The sequence below is a fragment of the Convolutriloba macropyga genome, chromosome 11, assembly GCF_964194025.1.
Source record: "Convolutriloba macropyga chromosome 11, txConMacr16.3, whole genome shotgun sequence".
Lineage (NCBI taxonomy): Eukaryota > Metazoa > Xenacoelomorpha > Acoela > Convolutidae > Convolutriloba > Convolutriloba macropyga.
In genome coordinates, this window is record NC_134478.1 from 30,091,992 (window position 1) to 30,108,129 (window position 16,138).

General features: G+C 35.4%; 1 protein-coding gene across 1 annotated transcript in view; it reads left to right on the forward strand.

Annotated features, from left to right (window-relative positions):
* LOC142349627 (threonine--tRNA ligase 1, cytoplasmic-like) overlaps positions 1 to 11,726 on the forward strand; it is a 110,972-nt gene extending 99,246 nt beyond the window's left edge. Inside the window, exons 16-17 of the mRNA XM_075401327.1 lie at positions 4,873 to 4,984; positions 10,533 to 11,726. Of these exons, the coding sequence (XP_075257442.1) occupies positions 4,873 to 4,984; positions 10,533 to 10,708 (288 nt within the window). The 3' untranslated portion in view covers positions 10,709 to 11,726. The remainder of the gene's footprint in view (positions 1 to 4,872; positions 4,985 to 10,532) is intronic.
* Positions 11,727 to 16,138: the final 4,412 nt, after the last annotated feature.

A 16,138-nucleotide genomic window follows, 5' to 3' on the forward strand; every position in this document is an offset into this window, starting at 1 on the left:
AATTCAAAAAATTTGAATTGTATTGGGGCGCTGTCTTTTTTTTTAAGATCTGTTCACACATTTTCATGATTTTTGAAGTCAAATTGGAGTGGTGATTTTGGTCACGCCGAAACAGGAAATGGAGCGAAAAAGCAAGTGGTTTTGCGGCGTGAATTTTTTCCGCTCTAAATTTAAAGTAGAGTGCGAAAACGGTGTTTGAACAAAAATTCGGTATCTTGGTAGTGGTTTTTTGTTCACATGCGGCAATTTCACTCTGATTTTTACTGTTTTTTCGATTTTCTGGATCGGATTTTTTTGTAAATGGTTTTCCCAATCCATTTATAGTCTGTTCTCGGTCTAGTTTTCTGTTTAGTCAATGAAAATTCTTTGAATTGTACGTCAGGACTTGTCCTGCTATGTTTTTTTACTTAGTCGAATAAAAAAATGTTTCGCTTTACCTCATTTTGCCGCTTTTTCAACATTTTGCGTGATATCTTTTTGACTTCTCTAGGCTAGTTTCTCTCTTCTCTTATTCTGCAAAAAGTGATTTTGAACATCAGTTGCTCAGCAAAGCAATTCAAAATGAACAGAGTCAGTATAAAAATTGAAGTCAGAAATAGAAACGGGATAAACCCATAAAGCCCAGTTTTAGATGCCCGCAATTTGAACGTCGTTCCTTTAAGTCTTAGTCACCATCTCTAATGCTTATTGGTATTAATAGTAGCCCCTGTAGCCTCTCTCTAAGACAGAAGTACATTTTTTTCAACTACGAAATGCCATCAAAATAAATCGGACTTAAAAAATCTTTTTGTACAAAAATCTTTTTTTTCAATATCTTCTATTCTTTCAATCCCAATAATGCTTATTGGAATCAACGGTGGCTATTTTCCGGCAATCTGCTGGGTATGTTTATGACTTCGCACTTCAATAAATTTTTTAAAGCCGTTGTCAGCCTGTCAATGGCTCACTTTGGTGCTCTCCTTTTTTACAATCCAAAGGATTTGGGTTTGATAGGGGCGCTGTCTTTTTAATAGCCACACAGCGATAGCTGGGGCTAATATTGGCCTTCTCTTGGTTTTTTACAATTCAAAGAATTTGAATTGTATTGGGGTGCTGTCTTTTTTTTTAAGATCTTCACACATTTTCATGATTTTTGAAGTCAAATTAGAGTAGTGATTTTGGTCACGCCGAAACAGGAAATGGAGCGAAAAAGCGAGTGGTTTTGCGGCGTGAATTTTTTTTGCTCAAATTTTAAAGTAGAGTGAGAAAACGGTGTTTGAACAAAAATTCGGTTTCTCGGTAGTGATTTTTTTGTTCACATGCGGCAATTTCACTCTGATTTTTACTGTTTTTTCGATTTTTTGGATCGGATTTTTTTTTAAATGGTTTTTCCAATCCATTCACAGCTCATTCTAGACCTAGTTTTTTGTTTGAATTAATTTTTCATTTCTCGCTAGTGGTTTCTTGGTTCACATGCGGCATTTTGACATTGATTTTCTGTTTTTCCTTACTTTTTTTTCTGATTTTTTCTAAAATGGTTTTCGAAATTCACTCTTAGTCTGTTCTAGGTCTAATTTTTCTGTTTAGTCAATAAAAATTCTTTGAATTGTACGTCAGGACTTGTCCTGTTATGTTTTTTATTTCGTCGTCATGATTTTTGTTACGACCATATGACGTCACAGCCGCTTTTTGTTCATTCCTTCATGCAATTTCAACTGAATTGAATGGGTGACGTTTATTTTTCGCACTTAGTGGAGCGAGTTTTTTGTTCATGCGCGTGATTAAATTGTTGGTCACACTTGACTTACCTCACTCTCAAAAATGACTTCCTAACTTTGAAATTGACTTTTATTTACTTTAATTCACAGAGATAAGGTCAAATGGGTGTTTGTCACTCTAAATGAAGGTTATTTGAGATCAGCCTTCAATGAAAAGACGAATTTTTTTGGTCTGTCTTTTTTACTGTTTTTTTTTTACTGGCGATCTACGAATCTATTGCGGCTATTTTCTGGCAATCTGCCAGCTATGTTTTATAAGATGTGTTCACTTCACTTTTTTTCGACGTTTTGATGGCAATGAGAAGTCAAACTAGAGTGGCAATTTTATTCAAGCTGGCGTAGTAAAGGAAGCGAAAAGAGTTGGTTTGAGGCTGTATTAATTTTGAGGCATGTGCTGTATTAATGCTTATTTATATATTTTGAATTTATTCATTAAAAGGTATTTAAATGTTTATAAGACTTTGACGCTATTCAGTTTTTTTTTAAATTTATTTTGTAGTTTTGCCCCTTTCTGTCGTATTTTGTAGCCCTGTTCCTTAGTCTCATAATGACTGATCTCATTGGCTCTCTATTGAAATGTAATAGAAGGAATGTAACTTTTTTGTCACAAATTGTTTTCCAAAACTATCAAAAATTTTGAGTCTTGCCAAGTTTTGTAATTTTTTGTTTTCTGGTCACTAACTCTCATTAATGAAGGTTCTCATTTGATTGAGAGGAGTAATTGAACTTATTCAATGTTTTGGTTCGATAGTTTGTGTTTTTCTTGACACTATTTGTTTTGAAAAAAATTTAAGTTTCGTTTTTGCTAATTTTGTATATTTTGTAGTTATATCTCCCAATCTGGATATTAATCGGATCAATCGTTGGCTGCGAATGAGTTTTCACTAGACGAATTGATTGTTTGACTTCATCGCTAATGCTTTCTTTGACTTCGAGACAAATTTGTTCGAAAAATAGCGTATTTTGCCCCTTTTTATGATTTCATTTTTATTTGCTCTTGAACGAAGTTTGCAATCATTGTAAGCTTGCTGGTCCTTTTATGCAAATTTCTCGCTGAACCGTTTTTGCGCTTTTCTTTTAGAACATTCTTTGGCCTCTCAAGTGACTTTTTCAAGCTTCCGTTCTTCATTTTTGAGTGATCTCTATTGTTCTCACTCCGAGGTAAAGCTTGCTGCTAAAATAAAAACGATTGCAGCATTTCAACAAGCAGGGACTGATATCCGAGTGGGCAGTGCTTCTGGTGAGGGATCTGGAGGTCCATGGTTCGAATCCCGGCGTGTTCAACTGTTTTTGGACCCATAAAGAAAAATTGATCTAGGCTACAGCCCCTGAATTAAATTGCCTCGCCTGTCGTTCATGAGCAATTCTTCCGACATTAGTCGGTTTATGTTCGATCTTGTACTCTAATCTCATCAATGAACAATATCATTGGTTGCGAATGAATTAGTCATAGATTAATCTTATTAATAACATGGGTTCTAGAAGTGTTTTGTATGAATTTAAGCCGTTTTTTCAACATAGTAATGAATTATTTGGAGTAGTTCAAATTTTCGTTTCTTTTCTTGTACTCGTGTCGCTTAGATTCAAAGGAGATTTCGCTGTCCTTCTAGTGCGGCGTAACTGACGTTTTTTATCGTCTTAACTTTAAGCTATCGTTTTTTTTGAGTTGGTAGATTTTCGATAAGGTTGTCGATGAGTTCACCTATCAGAACTGCTGATTGTTGTTTATGGCCTCTAGAGTTGTATTGTATGCTGTGATTGCGTATGTATTTTTGTGTTTTGTCATAATTTGACGCCACGAATTTTTGGATAAATCGAAATAGCTCGATCATTAGATCGTGGTGCATTAGTTTATCAAGGTTCATCAGAGGGATTGCTAGCTGAAATTAGTTGCTGCATTAAGTATAGTTTTAGATTCTTACTAAGAGAGAAAGGTGCAGGAAATGACTCCAATTACGTATTCGTCCATATGTTCAATATCTACCGTTTTACACCGTTTTGTAATCTTAAAATCTATATTAACATATGAACATATGACCCTATATTACTGATAATTTTGGAATTAACTTGGACGTAATTAAAGCATATATTTTAAAAAATTGATTTGATGTCAGACATTAAATTAATTAGCTGTATATCATGATATTTGAACAGGTTACACTCTTTGACCTTAGAGAAAGCATATTACTTTTCATTGAGGAGACTGAAGGAAATAGTAGAAATAGGACAGCAAGAAGTAGGTGCAAAACTCCTATTCCATTATATTGAATGCTGCCATTAAAATCTTTACCTTATCAAAATTTTGAACTGATTAACTTATCGACCGTTAAGTTTGACCCTTATTTTTAACATAATATCTTTCAATATCAGAGGAAACATTTACCTTAATATTGGCAATAAGTTAGCAAAGAAAAAAAACTGCAAAAAAACTGTACATATCCGTTAAACATGAATACCAAGAGCTGAGTGTCAATTTTTGCTTATGACTACTTTATTAAGTGACGTACCATTGTCTGTTAACTTTCGCAATGCAGTCTGATGAAAAAGTTGGTTTGCTGCTTATGAATAAAAATTCAAGATTGATTTCAACTATTTTGAAAGCCGTATGAAAACTGTGGTCCCTAAATCTCAGTCACCCCGCCCCACTCACACCCCCAGTCCACCCTCCTCTGCCTTGGACCACTCTCATCCAACCCTCCTCAAGAACAGCCATTGAGAGTCAATGCGACCTCCGACCCTAATACACAAAATTTGAAGAAATTGAAAAACCCTATAGAGAATCAGTGATGTCAAGTAATCAAAACCAATAGCTACATTTTAAACAACCATTCGCACTCATTCGCTAGAGAACATCAGGGAAAGAAGAAACGAAAAGAGCCGTAAATTTGATATTTCGAATATAAAACTAAATTTAACTAATGTTTTTACAATTAAGTTCGGCAAAGTAATAAAAACACTGAAATCTCCGAAAAATGCAAAAAAGCCTAGGCCTCAAACAGTATCAGAAATAATGCTATTCGTCGATGTTATTTTGGCGTGCTATCTAATGTTTTTCACAAAAATGAATTGCAATTGATTGCGTGGGTCATATTAAGGAGCTTTATTTTGTTAACAGATCCAGAGGAAGCTGTATGAGAGTGGGTTTGAATGTGAGTGTGACGTGGAGGGAGACACAGTTCAAAAGAAGATCAGGAATGGACAGATTGCACAATTCAACTTCATCCTTGGTTAGTACATTTCGTAAGTCAGTTTTGCATCCTTGTTGAGTTTTTAAAGCTCTCAAACAAAGTTTGTAGCGATTAGATTGTTCTGCTGGTCTTTTTAATGCGGTTTTTGGTACTGCGAACTTTTCGTCTGATCATTTTTTTTCGTGTATTTTTATAGCTGCAAGCTGAGCGTAGCTATATTGCGGTGCTCTTGGTTTTTTACAATTCAAAGACTTTGAATTGTATTGGGGCGCTGTCTTAAGATCTGTTCACACATTTTCATGATTTTTGAAGTCAAATTGGAGTGGTGATTTTGGTCACGCCGAAACAGGAAATGGAGCGAAAAAGCGAGTGGTTTTGCGGCGTGAATTTTTTTCGCTCTAATTTTAAAGTAGAGTGAGAAAACGGTGTTTGAACAAAAATTCGGTTTCTCGCTTGTGGTTTTTTGTTCACATGCGGCAATTTCACTCTGATTTTTACTGTTTTTTCGATTTTTTGGATCGGATTTTTTTCTAACTGGTTTTCCCAATCCATTCACAGCTCATTCTAGGCCTAGTTTTTTGTTTGAATTAAATTTTCATTTCTCGCTATTGGTTTTTTTTGTTCACATGCGGCATTTTGACATTGATTTTCTTATTTTTTGATCTGATTTTTTTTTAAAATAGTTTTCTCAATTCACTCAAAGTCCATTCTAGGTCTAGCTTTTCCGTTTAGTCAATGAAAATTCTTTGAATTGTACGTCAGGACTTGTCCTGCTATGTTTTTTTGTTTCGTCGTCTGACGCTCTTTTTTCGTTTTACATTTGTTCACACTTCAAAGCTGAAAAGTCAAATTTTTCTGAATGACTTCTTCCTCTCACTAACTGCTTTTGCGCCCGTGACGTCATTTCTCACTCTCTCTCTCTCTCTCTCTCTAGTTTTTTTGCGTGATTAGATTTTGATAATAAGTGACTTAACTCACTCAATTAAATGACTTGCACTTGAAAATTTAAGTATATTTTGAATTAGTTTAAGGTCAAAGGAACTCATATGTATAATAAGGGTCCCTAATGAAAAGGCTTCTGCGCAATGAATCAACAAGCTTTATTAATTTATCGTTTATTTTTTACATAGCTTTTTGAGCGGCGTCGATAACTTTTTCAACTTATATCTATCTGTTTCTATCTCTATCATACGGCACGCAAATCTATTCTTTCGTAGCTATTCCGGCAATCTGCCGGCTATATTTTTTGTTTTGGCCTATGTTTGACTCTGTTTGCTTGTTTGTCCGTGTAACCTGGTTTCTGCTAGGATGTTTTTTTAGTTGTCCTGTAGTTTTTGACAAGAAAATTTGATTTTTAAGATGACAAGAAAGATTTGAAAAATATCAATTTTTAAATTGTCGAGTTCAAAATGTCGAGTAAAACTCTTCTAAACTTGTAGTTGGATTCTTGCATAGGTTTTATTTAGCTAAACAATGTTGACTCTAAAGACTTGAGCGACAAGAACCTTCACCGATTCTTAAGTATTTTGCTAATTTAGTTTATCTCTTAGATTCAAAGTTTTCTTTTCTCTCTTGCTTTTTAGATCATCATTTTTTGTTTTTAATAGCCTCATACCCAACGTATTCTGCAAGTGGTCAGCTGGCCATGTTGATGATTCTCAGGTTGTTCATTGTTCCGCCTCCACAGGGGTAGGAACTATATGCTAAACTGGGTTTGTGCTTTTTCTTCGGTAAATTTTGGCTGCTCGATATTTTCGTCGTTGAGAGTTTAGTGGTATCACCCGGAAGCCCGTAAAGCGTAGAACATGGAATTAAAAGGTTGTTTTTAATTTCATTTTTTTCGAGGGTTCATCGAGGTTTAAAGGTCTCTGAACATTCATCCGATTTCTGTGTTCACGTTTTCCTAAATTTTCATTCAGATTGCCTGTGTACTGCCGGTATTTGTTGTTACTTTGTGACTTAGTCTCACTAATGGCAGGCGATTAACTCACTATTGATGGGTTGCTTTGGCTTCCTAAAGAGATACATTTGAATCTGTTTTAAATTTTTCTGTTGTAAGCTGTTGGTTCTACATCATGGCTCTACATCTTATTTTGTCTCAAAATTTTATGGTTTTTGAACCTTATCCCTTTCATTCTTCTTCTTTTTAACGACTTTTCCTAGTCTCACTAAGGCAGGTTTCATCTGCTTGGTAGTGATGTACACGTTAATTGTGTTTTTGACTTTGCAGCTAATTGTATTTTTGTAAAGGCAGTCGATCAGTTTTCCCCCAATTCATTGCTCTCAAAGAAGGTTCATAGCAATTTTTTTAATCCTGTGGTCTTCTTATGCGATTTTTTTGATTTTTTGAACCATTTTGAATTTCGTACTCAAAAACGGGATAAACAGGTGAAGCTCGGAGGGCAGCGAGTGGCCGAGCAGCTCTCTAGAGCCTTACGCCTAATGAGTCTCTAAGAATGCCATTCGCCAAAACTGTTTTGAGGAGTCATTTCCATGGTACGAAGGGTGGTTCTTGGTTCTTAATGCTTCAAGTTGAACCTCCCAAGTCACCCACCGCACTCAATAAACACCCCGCCCCCACTCAATTACGCTCCCCCACGATTGCTTGGTCGTTTAAGAGCAATTCGAGCTTGTTTTTTAATAGCCGCCGTCAGCCTCTCAACAGCTATGATTTAGGCGCTCTCCTTTTTTATTCGCTTTCCCTTTTGATCAAAGCTGAACCGCTTTACCGTTTTTTCCTTTTACATAAGTCACGATTTTCACGTTTGAATTATGACTTACTTCTTTCACTGTTTCATCTGAATGGATTTCAAATTCTTTCACGTATTGATTTAAGTAATGTAGTGAAAATGGTCAAAGTCAAAGGAGAAAAATCAAAAGAAACGGGGTAAACATCTTAAGCCCGGTCATTAAGTCATGGTGCTTTAGGTTATCAAAATTCATTTAAAGGGATTGCTAGCTGGTATTATTACTTATGCTTAATAGCCTTCAGTTTTGAAGCTATTTAATAGCCGCCCTCATCGTCTCAGCCGGCTATTATAGCGCTTCTATTTTTTTTACAATTCAAAGAATTTGAATTGTGTTGGGGCGCTGTGTTTTTTTTTAAGATGAGTTCACACATTTTTCAATGACTTTGATCTTTCAAAAACGGGATAAACAGGTAAACCCCAGCAGGCATTAAGTTTCATTTGAGGCTCAAAGTGGGCTTTAGTGGTCTTTCAAGTGCTTAAAGTGGTGCAGTTGCTTGGATGGCCTTAATTAAGGGTAAAAGAGTTTTTGGGCTCAAAAAGGTGCAACTTTTCATGTTTTCTTTTTTACTTTTTTTTTAGTTTTTTTGTTTGATTAGTCTTAGGTTGAAGTTTTTGAAAGTTGATGAAGGCCTTTTGCGAGAAAAAATAACTTGTTATGACCATTTTATGAGCTATATGGGTTGGTAACTACAAACACAAGCACGCAAAATCATACTAATTTTTGCAATTTTTTTCAAGGTTTTTGAAATTTTTTGTCATTTTTTTAGTTTTTCCAGCTGCAGGGGCCAGGCAATCTCCCTTGAGGTTTAATAATTGAGCACTGCATAGTTTTTAGTAATAATGGATTGATTTTCATCATTTTTTTGTCTCGAATTTTAGCATTCTTTTGATAAAATCTAAAATATTTTTTTAAGGTTTCCTAAAGTTTTTGTCATTTTTTGATATTTGTCCATTCTCAAGTCTCAGAAAACCTATTTCATGGTCTGACAAAAAGTTACTGCATGGTTGTTAGTTTCAATGGATTTGTTTTCAACACTTTAAGCTCTCGAGTTTTAGAAATTTTTTGATAGAAATTGCAATTTTTTTCAAGTTTTTTCAAAACATTTGTCTTTTATTCAGTTTTTCTTGCCTCAGTGGCCAGGTAACCTCATCAGGGGTTCGGTAGTGTGTTATTTAATAGTTTCTATGGGGGAGTTGAATGGTTTTCACCGTCTTAATAGTACGAATATCTATTTTCCGAAATTTGATTTTTTTTTAAAAATTATTGCCTATCGATCTATGAGCCAATGAATTTTTGAAGGCATGGAATTGGGTCACTGGATTGCCTCTAGAGATACAGAAACGATTCTGAAGATATTAATATCACGATTTTCAGCAACATTTCATTACAATTTGCAATTGATTTCATTTTTTTAATTTTTCGGTCATTTTCGAGTTAACCGATCTTTAAGGGCCATGAAGCTTTTTCAGGTCATGCAGATATAATACTGGACCGATTTCAGAAACAAAAGTTGGTCTTAAACATATTTTTGAAAGAGATATTTTTAAGTGGTTCAAATTTTGACTAAGGGGTAAAAGCTTCGAGAGCAATGAGTATATATTTTTTTTTAGTTTGTTTGATTGTTTGAGTTTCTCAATCTTTTGAGATGATTTTATTTGTTTTGGCTGGCATTGTTTAATTGACCTGCTGGTCGGTTAAAGTTCGTCGAAGTTTTGCATTCAATTCTTTGAATTGTATTTCAGGACTTGTCCTGCTATGTTTTTTTTACTTCGTCGAACAAAAAAATGTTTCGCTTTACCTCATTTTGCCTCTTTTTCAACATTTTGCGTGGAATCTTTTTGACTTCTCTAGGCTAGTTTCTCTCCTCTCTCATTCTGCTAAAAGTGTTTTTAGACATCAGTTGCTCAGGAAAGCAATTCAAAATGAACAGAGTCAGTATAAAAAATTGAAATCAGAATTAGAAACGGGATAAACCCATAAAGCCCAATTTTAGATGCCCGCTATTTGAACGTGTGTTCCTTTAAGTCTTAGTTACCATATCTAATGCTTATTGGTATTGATAGTAGACCCTGTAGCCTTTCTCTAAGAAACAGAAGTATGTTCAACGACAAAATGCCATCAAAATAAATTGGACTTAGAAAATGTTTTTGTACAAATATTTTTTTTCAATATCTTCCATTCTTTCAATCCCAATCATGCTTATTGGAATCAACGGCGGCTATTTTCCGGCAATCTGTCGGGTATGTTTCTTTTTCTGTTTCCCAATGTGCGGCAAGTGGGTCAACGGCGGCTATTTTTCGGTAATTTGCCGGCTACGGTTTGTCTTTTCTTGTAGTCTCATAATAGGTCTCATATGCCCCCCCCCCCCACCTCCAATATGGCATTATTCATTCATTTAGTGGTTTTTTGTACTCATAGAACAATTGTGTTGGAAATATATGTGAACTTAGAAAGTTTCCTACCTCTTCCTCATTTGGTAGAAAATTAAGTGGGGTTGAAACATGTGCAAAAGCACCTTACCGATCCTCTTTGTTCAATTATATTCTACATCTATATATGTTACTCTCAGGGATTGTGATTCGATCTCCGATTGTTATTTAGGGTTTCAAAAATTCAGAACAAAAGAAACCGGATATCATAGAGTTCTTTCACTCTCGTAACATGGGGTTGGAACAGTAATTTTGCAGGGGCCTAAATTACGAAGTTTTCTAGTTTACAAGTTTTTATACAATTTTTCAAAGATTTTCCATGGGTAAGACATTTTACAAACGAATCCTATGATGTTAATTTGTAAAAATTATCTCTCGATAGATTTAAAAGTTCTCGGTGTTTGTAGTGTGCGGAGTGAAGGAGATGGAATCGAACACTATCAATGTTCGCACACGTGACAACAAGGTCCACGGAGAGTTTCCACTGGAGGAACTGATCCGCCGATTCTCCTATCTCAAAGACACACAGTCTCTCAATGCCGAAGAGGAGTTTGTTAATGTGCCACCACCTGACAGTTCTTGATGCAATTGTGATATAAATTTGAGATCTCCTTTTCACTATCTTAACTGCAGCACAATTTGTTTTGGTTTCCAAATCGTTTTCTTTTCTTGGAGAGAATGAATGAACTAATTGTGTTTTTGTGTTATGCGTGGTTTGTAAAATCGTGAAAACATAAAAGGAATGTTCTCCTTTTCTCATTAGTTGAAGAAACAATGTGAGATAGGGAAAAGCTGATTCCTACTTCAATATTGAAATAATTAAAACGAGAAACCTCTCCTGAAACCTAATAACCACAATCATGAGTTTACAAAATGGTGAAGTGAAACAACTGAACTGAATTTTTCCAAATCATACTGCTTGTGTAATTCTTTCGCAATTTAAAATACGAAGCATCAAATATTTATATTACCCATAAATATATCACCCTGGTGAAGAGAGTGTATAGTGACAGGCAGACATATTGCCAAAATTTTACTTAACGATAGGAAATCATGTCGACTTTGATAGTGTCAGGATAAATTGCCTAATACAATAGTATCCAATATCCCAAAAACCCAATATATATATCCAATATTCACTTTACAGTTAAAATTATGGCATGAGTTTTATGGCATGGGGTAAAATGTCTCGCCACCCTTCTGAGGTTGTGTGTCCTTCGGCTGATGTTTGCACGATGTTCAAAAATGCAAAATTTGTACCAGAAGCATAGAATTGTACGAATAATGTGTGAAAGATGTCTTTGTCGAACAACCGTAAGGTGTCATTTCACTCTCTACAAACACTAAACTCTGGCATTCTTGTCATCAAAAACGAGTTGCATATGAAGATAGAGACAGATGTTGACGTTTATTGTACTGTATAACATGCCCGGTGGTGCCTGGACCGTTTGTATTTCTATTAATAAAATCTATTTCACTTTCGTTGTCTACTTTGGGGACTAATTTGGGTATTGTTTATTGATTGCACCGGCAGATAAATTGTACAAATTGGATTTTTATGATAACAACCACAATTTAATTCAATATCTTCTTCCTTTGAAGCTTTGTGTATTAGTTTGTTATGTATTTACTCCATTTCGTATGGTTGCGGCAGTTGAGAGCCAACAGCAGAATTTTTTATAAGGAAGTGTCTGCTGAAGTAACTTGCTATTTGCTCTCGGATGAAGTTCGAAGCAGTTATTATAAACGTGAGTGTCTTTATACGACTCGCAGAGGATTATTCGATTTCTACAGTTTTTTACTACTCGAGGAGGAGTATTGACATTATACAGGTTTTTTTTTTAAAAAAAATCCAAAGTATTTGAATTGTATTGTTGCTGTCTTCTTTTACAATCGAAAAAATTTGCCTCGTATTGGTGCGCTGTCTTTTTGCAACCCGAACAGGAGTACTGGTGATCTCTTTTATTAAATCGGTCGAGTGTTTCTGAAACAAGATGCGAAAGTCAATGACGCACGTGTTAAAACGTTGATTATTAATTGCTCTCAAACGAAATTTTTTGTGCGATTTTTCGCTTGACCGATTTTTCATCTGACCCGTTTGGCTTTTCGTCCTTAAAAATGAGATAAACAGGTAGCGCCCAGCGGGCATTAGGTTTCATTTGAGGCACTTAGACGTGTTTAGTAATCCTTCAAGTGCTAAGTGTGGTGAAGCTACTGGGAAGGCCGTAGTTTAAGGTTTAGAGGTAATTTTGAGCCCAAAATGTTGCAATTTTTCGTTTTTTTTTCGTCATTTTTCAAATTTCTTTTGGACCAGCCAAAATTAAGCCTGGCTTAACTTCATAAAGGTCTTTTGCAAGACGTAAGTACTTTTTATGACCATTTTAAGAGCTATATGTTTTGGTAAGCAAACAAAAACACGCAAATTGTTACTGATTTTAACATTTTTTACGCTTTTAAAATTTTTGTCAGTTTCAGCCCTAGGTCCTCCTCTAGGGTTCGACAATAGGTTACTCCATAGATTCTAGGGGTAATGGAATGGTTTTCAACATTTTAACATCACGAATTATAGCATTTTTCTTTTACAAAACTCGCAATTTTTGTACATATATTGTCATTATTCAATTTTCTCCAGACCAAGGGGCTAGAAAAACTTATTAAGTGTTCGAAAGTCAGCTACTGAAAATTTTTATTTGGCAATGGAATAGTGGCCACTTTTCAATATCACAAATATTTCGCCCTGCAAATACTAAATCGCTCTTAAAGGGTTTCTTCGTCAGTCTACGTGATTTGAATTACGATATCAAGAACCTGTACATGTTCAATCAAATGTCGCTGCGCAGTTTGCAGCTGTTGAACGTCCTCTAGGGTTAGATAATAATTTGCTGCATAGTTTTTAGGGGCAAAGGTTTTCAACATTGTAACATCACGAATTTTAGAATATTTTTTGACATTGTCACTTTTCAGTTTTTTTCAGCCTCAGGGGCCAGAAAACCTCCGGTAGGGTTTGATGATGAGTTAATGGAAAGTTTTTCTTTGCCATGGAATAATTTTCAGCTTTTTAATATCACAAATATTAGAAACTGTTTTGAAAATTTTTTCAGGTATTTTGATTGATAGTTTGTCATTTTTAGACAAAATTTTTTTTTGTGGGGTCAGAAAACCTCCTTAATGGTTTGACATTGATTTACTGAAAAATTTTTATTGGCCATGGAATAGTTTTCAACTTTTTATTATCACGAATTTAAGCAATTTTGTCAAGTGTTTCAAGTTTTTTGAATATTTTTTGAATTTTTTTCGCGGCACCAGGAAAAATTTTTGGCAATCATGTTTTTTTGAAATTCTTTGTCATTTTTTTTAGGTTTTTCCAGCCTCAAGAGCCAAGAAACCTCCTTCGAGGTTTGATACTAAGCTGCTGCTTAGTTTCTAGAGTTTATGGAATGGTTATCATTATTTTAATGACTCGAGGGAGAAATTTTTTGATAAATTTTATTTGAAAATTTTAAAATTTTTATCATGTTAAAGTTATGGATCTTTATGAGCCAGTGAAACTATTGAAAGCTTAAAATAGGGATACTGGATAACCTCTGAGACAATTAAATGGTTTTGAAGATATAACTATCACAAATTTTAGCAATATTTTAATAAAGTGCTATTTTTCCAAGTTTTTAGCAATTACATTATTAATCCTTTTGGTCTTTTTATGCGATTTTTCGCTTGACCGTTTTTTCGCCTTACCCATTTGACTTTTTGTCCTCAGAAATGGGATAAAGAGGTAGCGCCCTGTGGGCATTAGGTTCTCCTAGAGCCATTCAACTCACTAGCCTAAGTATGCGATTCACAGAAACTGTTTTGGAGACTTTTACTCATGGTGGGAAGGCGGTTCTTAAAAATTGATCCCACCCCACCCCAGCCGTCACATCATCCGCACCCCCAATCCCCACCCCTACACATCGTTCAGGCCGTAAGGGCCCCGTGCAGCCAAAGATCCCCTCTCACAAAATGCTTCTCTTACTGTTAATGCTTCAAAATTGTTAGTGTATTCAAGAACAAGTTTTTTTTATGAGTTGCTAGCATGGCCTGGCTTTTTCTCTGTTTTTTTATAATCTTAAGTTTTTATTAGCCGCCCTCAGCTTCTCGGCTGGCTATTATAGCGCTCCTATTTTGTCGATTAAAAGCTTGTTTCGCTTTACCTTAGACCTTAATTCACAGCTTGTTCAAAATATTGCGTAAAATCTTTGACTTCTCTAGTCTGGTTTCATTCTGTTCAGATTGCCTTGAAACAGCAGTTGCTCTGTAAGGCAATCTAAAGTGAACAGAATAAGTATCGAAAAATAAAACGGAATCGAGGTGAACCCATAAAGTCCAATTTTGGATACCCGCTACTTGAACTTTCCTCAAGTTTTAGTCAACATATCTAATGTGTTTTGATATTGATACTAGCCCCTGCAATCTCTCATTAAGAAACACGAGTCTGCATAACTACAAATCCTATCAAAATAATTCGCACTTTAAAAATTTTTTTGCAAAAATCAACTTTTATCATTGTTTTTCTGGTCCTTCGATCCCAATCGGCGTTATGGGAATCAATGACGTCTATTTTCCGGCTATCGTGTTTGAAGGTTTCTGTCTTTTTTGTTTTGGTGCTTTTGGGAATTGTCAATTTCGTTTAATTTTTGATCGTTTGTTTGCTTAGAACTATTCTCTTTTTAGGGGAATTTTTCACTGAAATAGTTAAAATAAATTTGTGATTTTTATTTACGTTTGCTCCTTTCCAGGCGTTTTTGGTTCTTTATTGGGTCGCATTGGTAGTCACTGATTGAACGGAAGCGGTATTACAAGATTTTCTTGGACGAAATCTTTGTTCTTTCAACTTGCAGAAAATTTTATTCAGAGGAGTATTGTAATCAGTCTTTTAGCCGCCAACATCTCACCAGGCTATTATTTCGCTCCCTAACTTTTTACTTCGACGAACAAAAATTTGGGGTCTCTGTGCTTTACCTCATTTCGCCTTTTTTTCGACATTTTGCGTGAAATCTTTTTACTCTCTCATAAAGAAACAGGTATGTTTAACAACGAAATGAAATAACAATAGTTTGCACTTTAAAATAGTTTCTTACATCAATCAGTTTCTTCAATTTCCTTCTGTTCTTTTAATCCCAATCGGGGTTATGGGAACCAATGGTGGCTAATTTCCCGCAACCTGACGGGTATATTTGATTTTTTTCTTTGTTTTCATTCCTCTTCCCCGGGTTTTATTATAAATGTTTTTTTTTGTTATGCATCATATGTTTGACTGAACGGAATTTGTATTACAGTATCTGTTATGAATAAGTGTTTTGGAGTTGCAACTTGTGATGAATTTTCCGACAATTTATCAGACTGTTTTTCCTGTTTTTCTCAATTTTATTGCCAAACAAATTTGGAGAATGGAGCGAAAAGAGTGGTGTTCATACCGCTGGTTTCGAGGAAGCGAAAAATTGAGGTATGAAGAAAATTAATGAAAGCTGATTTTTGTTCTTATGCGGTTTTTCGCCAGCAGTTTTTTATTGCTCTCGTACGAAGTTTGTAGCAATTACATTAGTCGTGTGGTCTTTTGTGCAATTTTTCGCTTGACAAATTTTTTGTTCGACTCTTTTTATTTTCGTCCTCCACAACGGGATAAACAGGTAGAGCCCGCGGGGTTTTTAGTGGCTGAACAGCTCTTAGAGCTTTCCACCTTACTAATCTCTGTCTGCGATTCACCGAAGCTGTTTTGACGCCATATATTCATTGTTCTTAATCTTATTCATGGTTCTTAATCTTAAATGTTTGACCCCCTGCATTAACCCCTCCCGGCCTCTCTGTCACCCCTCTCCACCTCAAACATCCCGCCAACACTACCCGCGTCCACCGTCCTTCACCTGGCGATTTAGACACCCTCTCATCCAGCCACCTTTTCGATCCTACCCCCACTCTGCTCCTCCATAGTGCTAGCATCCCTAAGCCCCTCTGGCTACTACCGAAGCCAAACGCT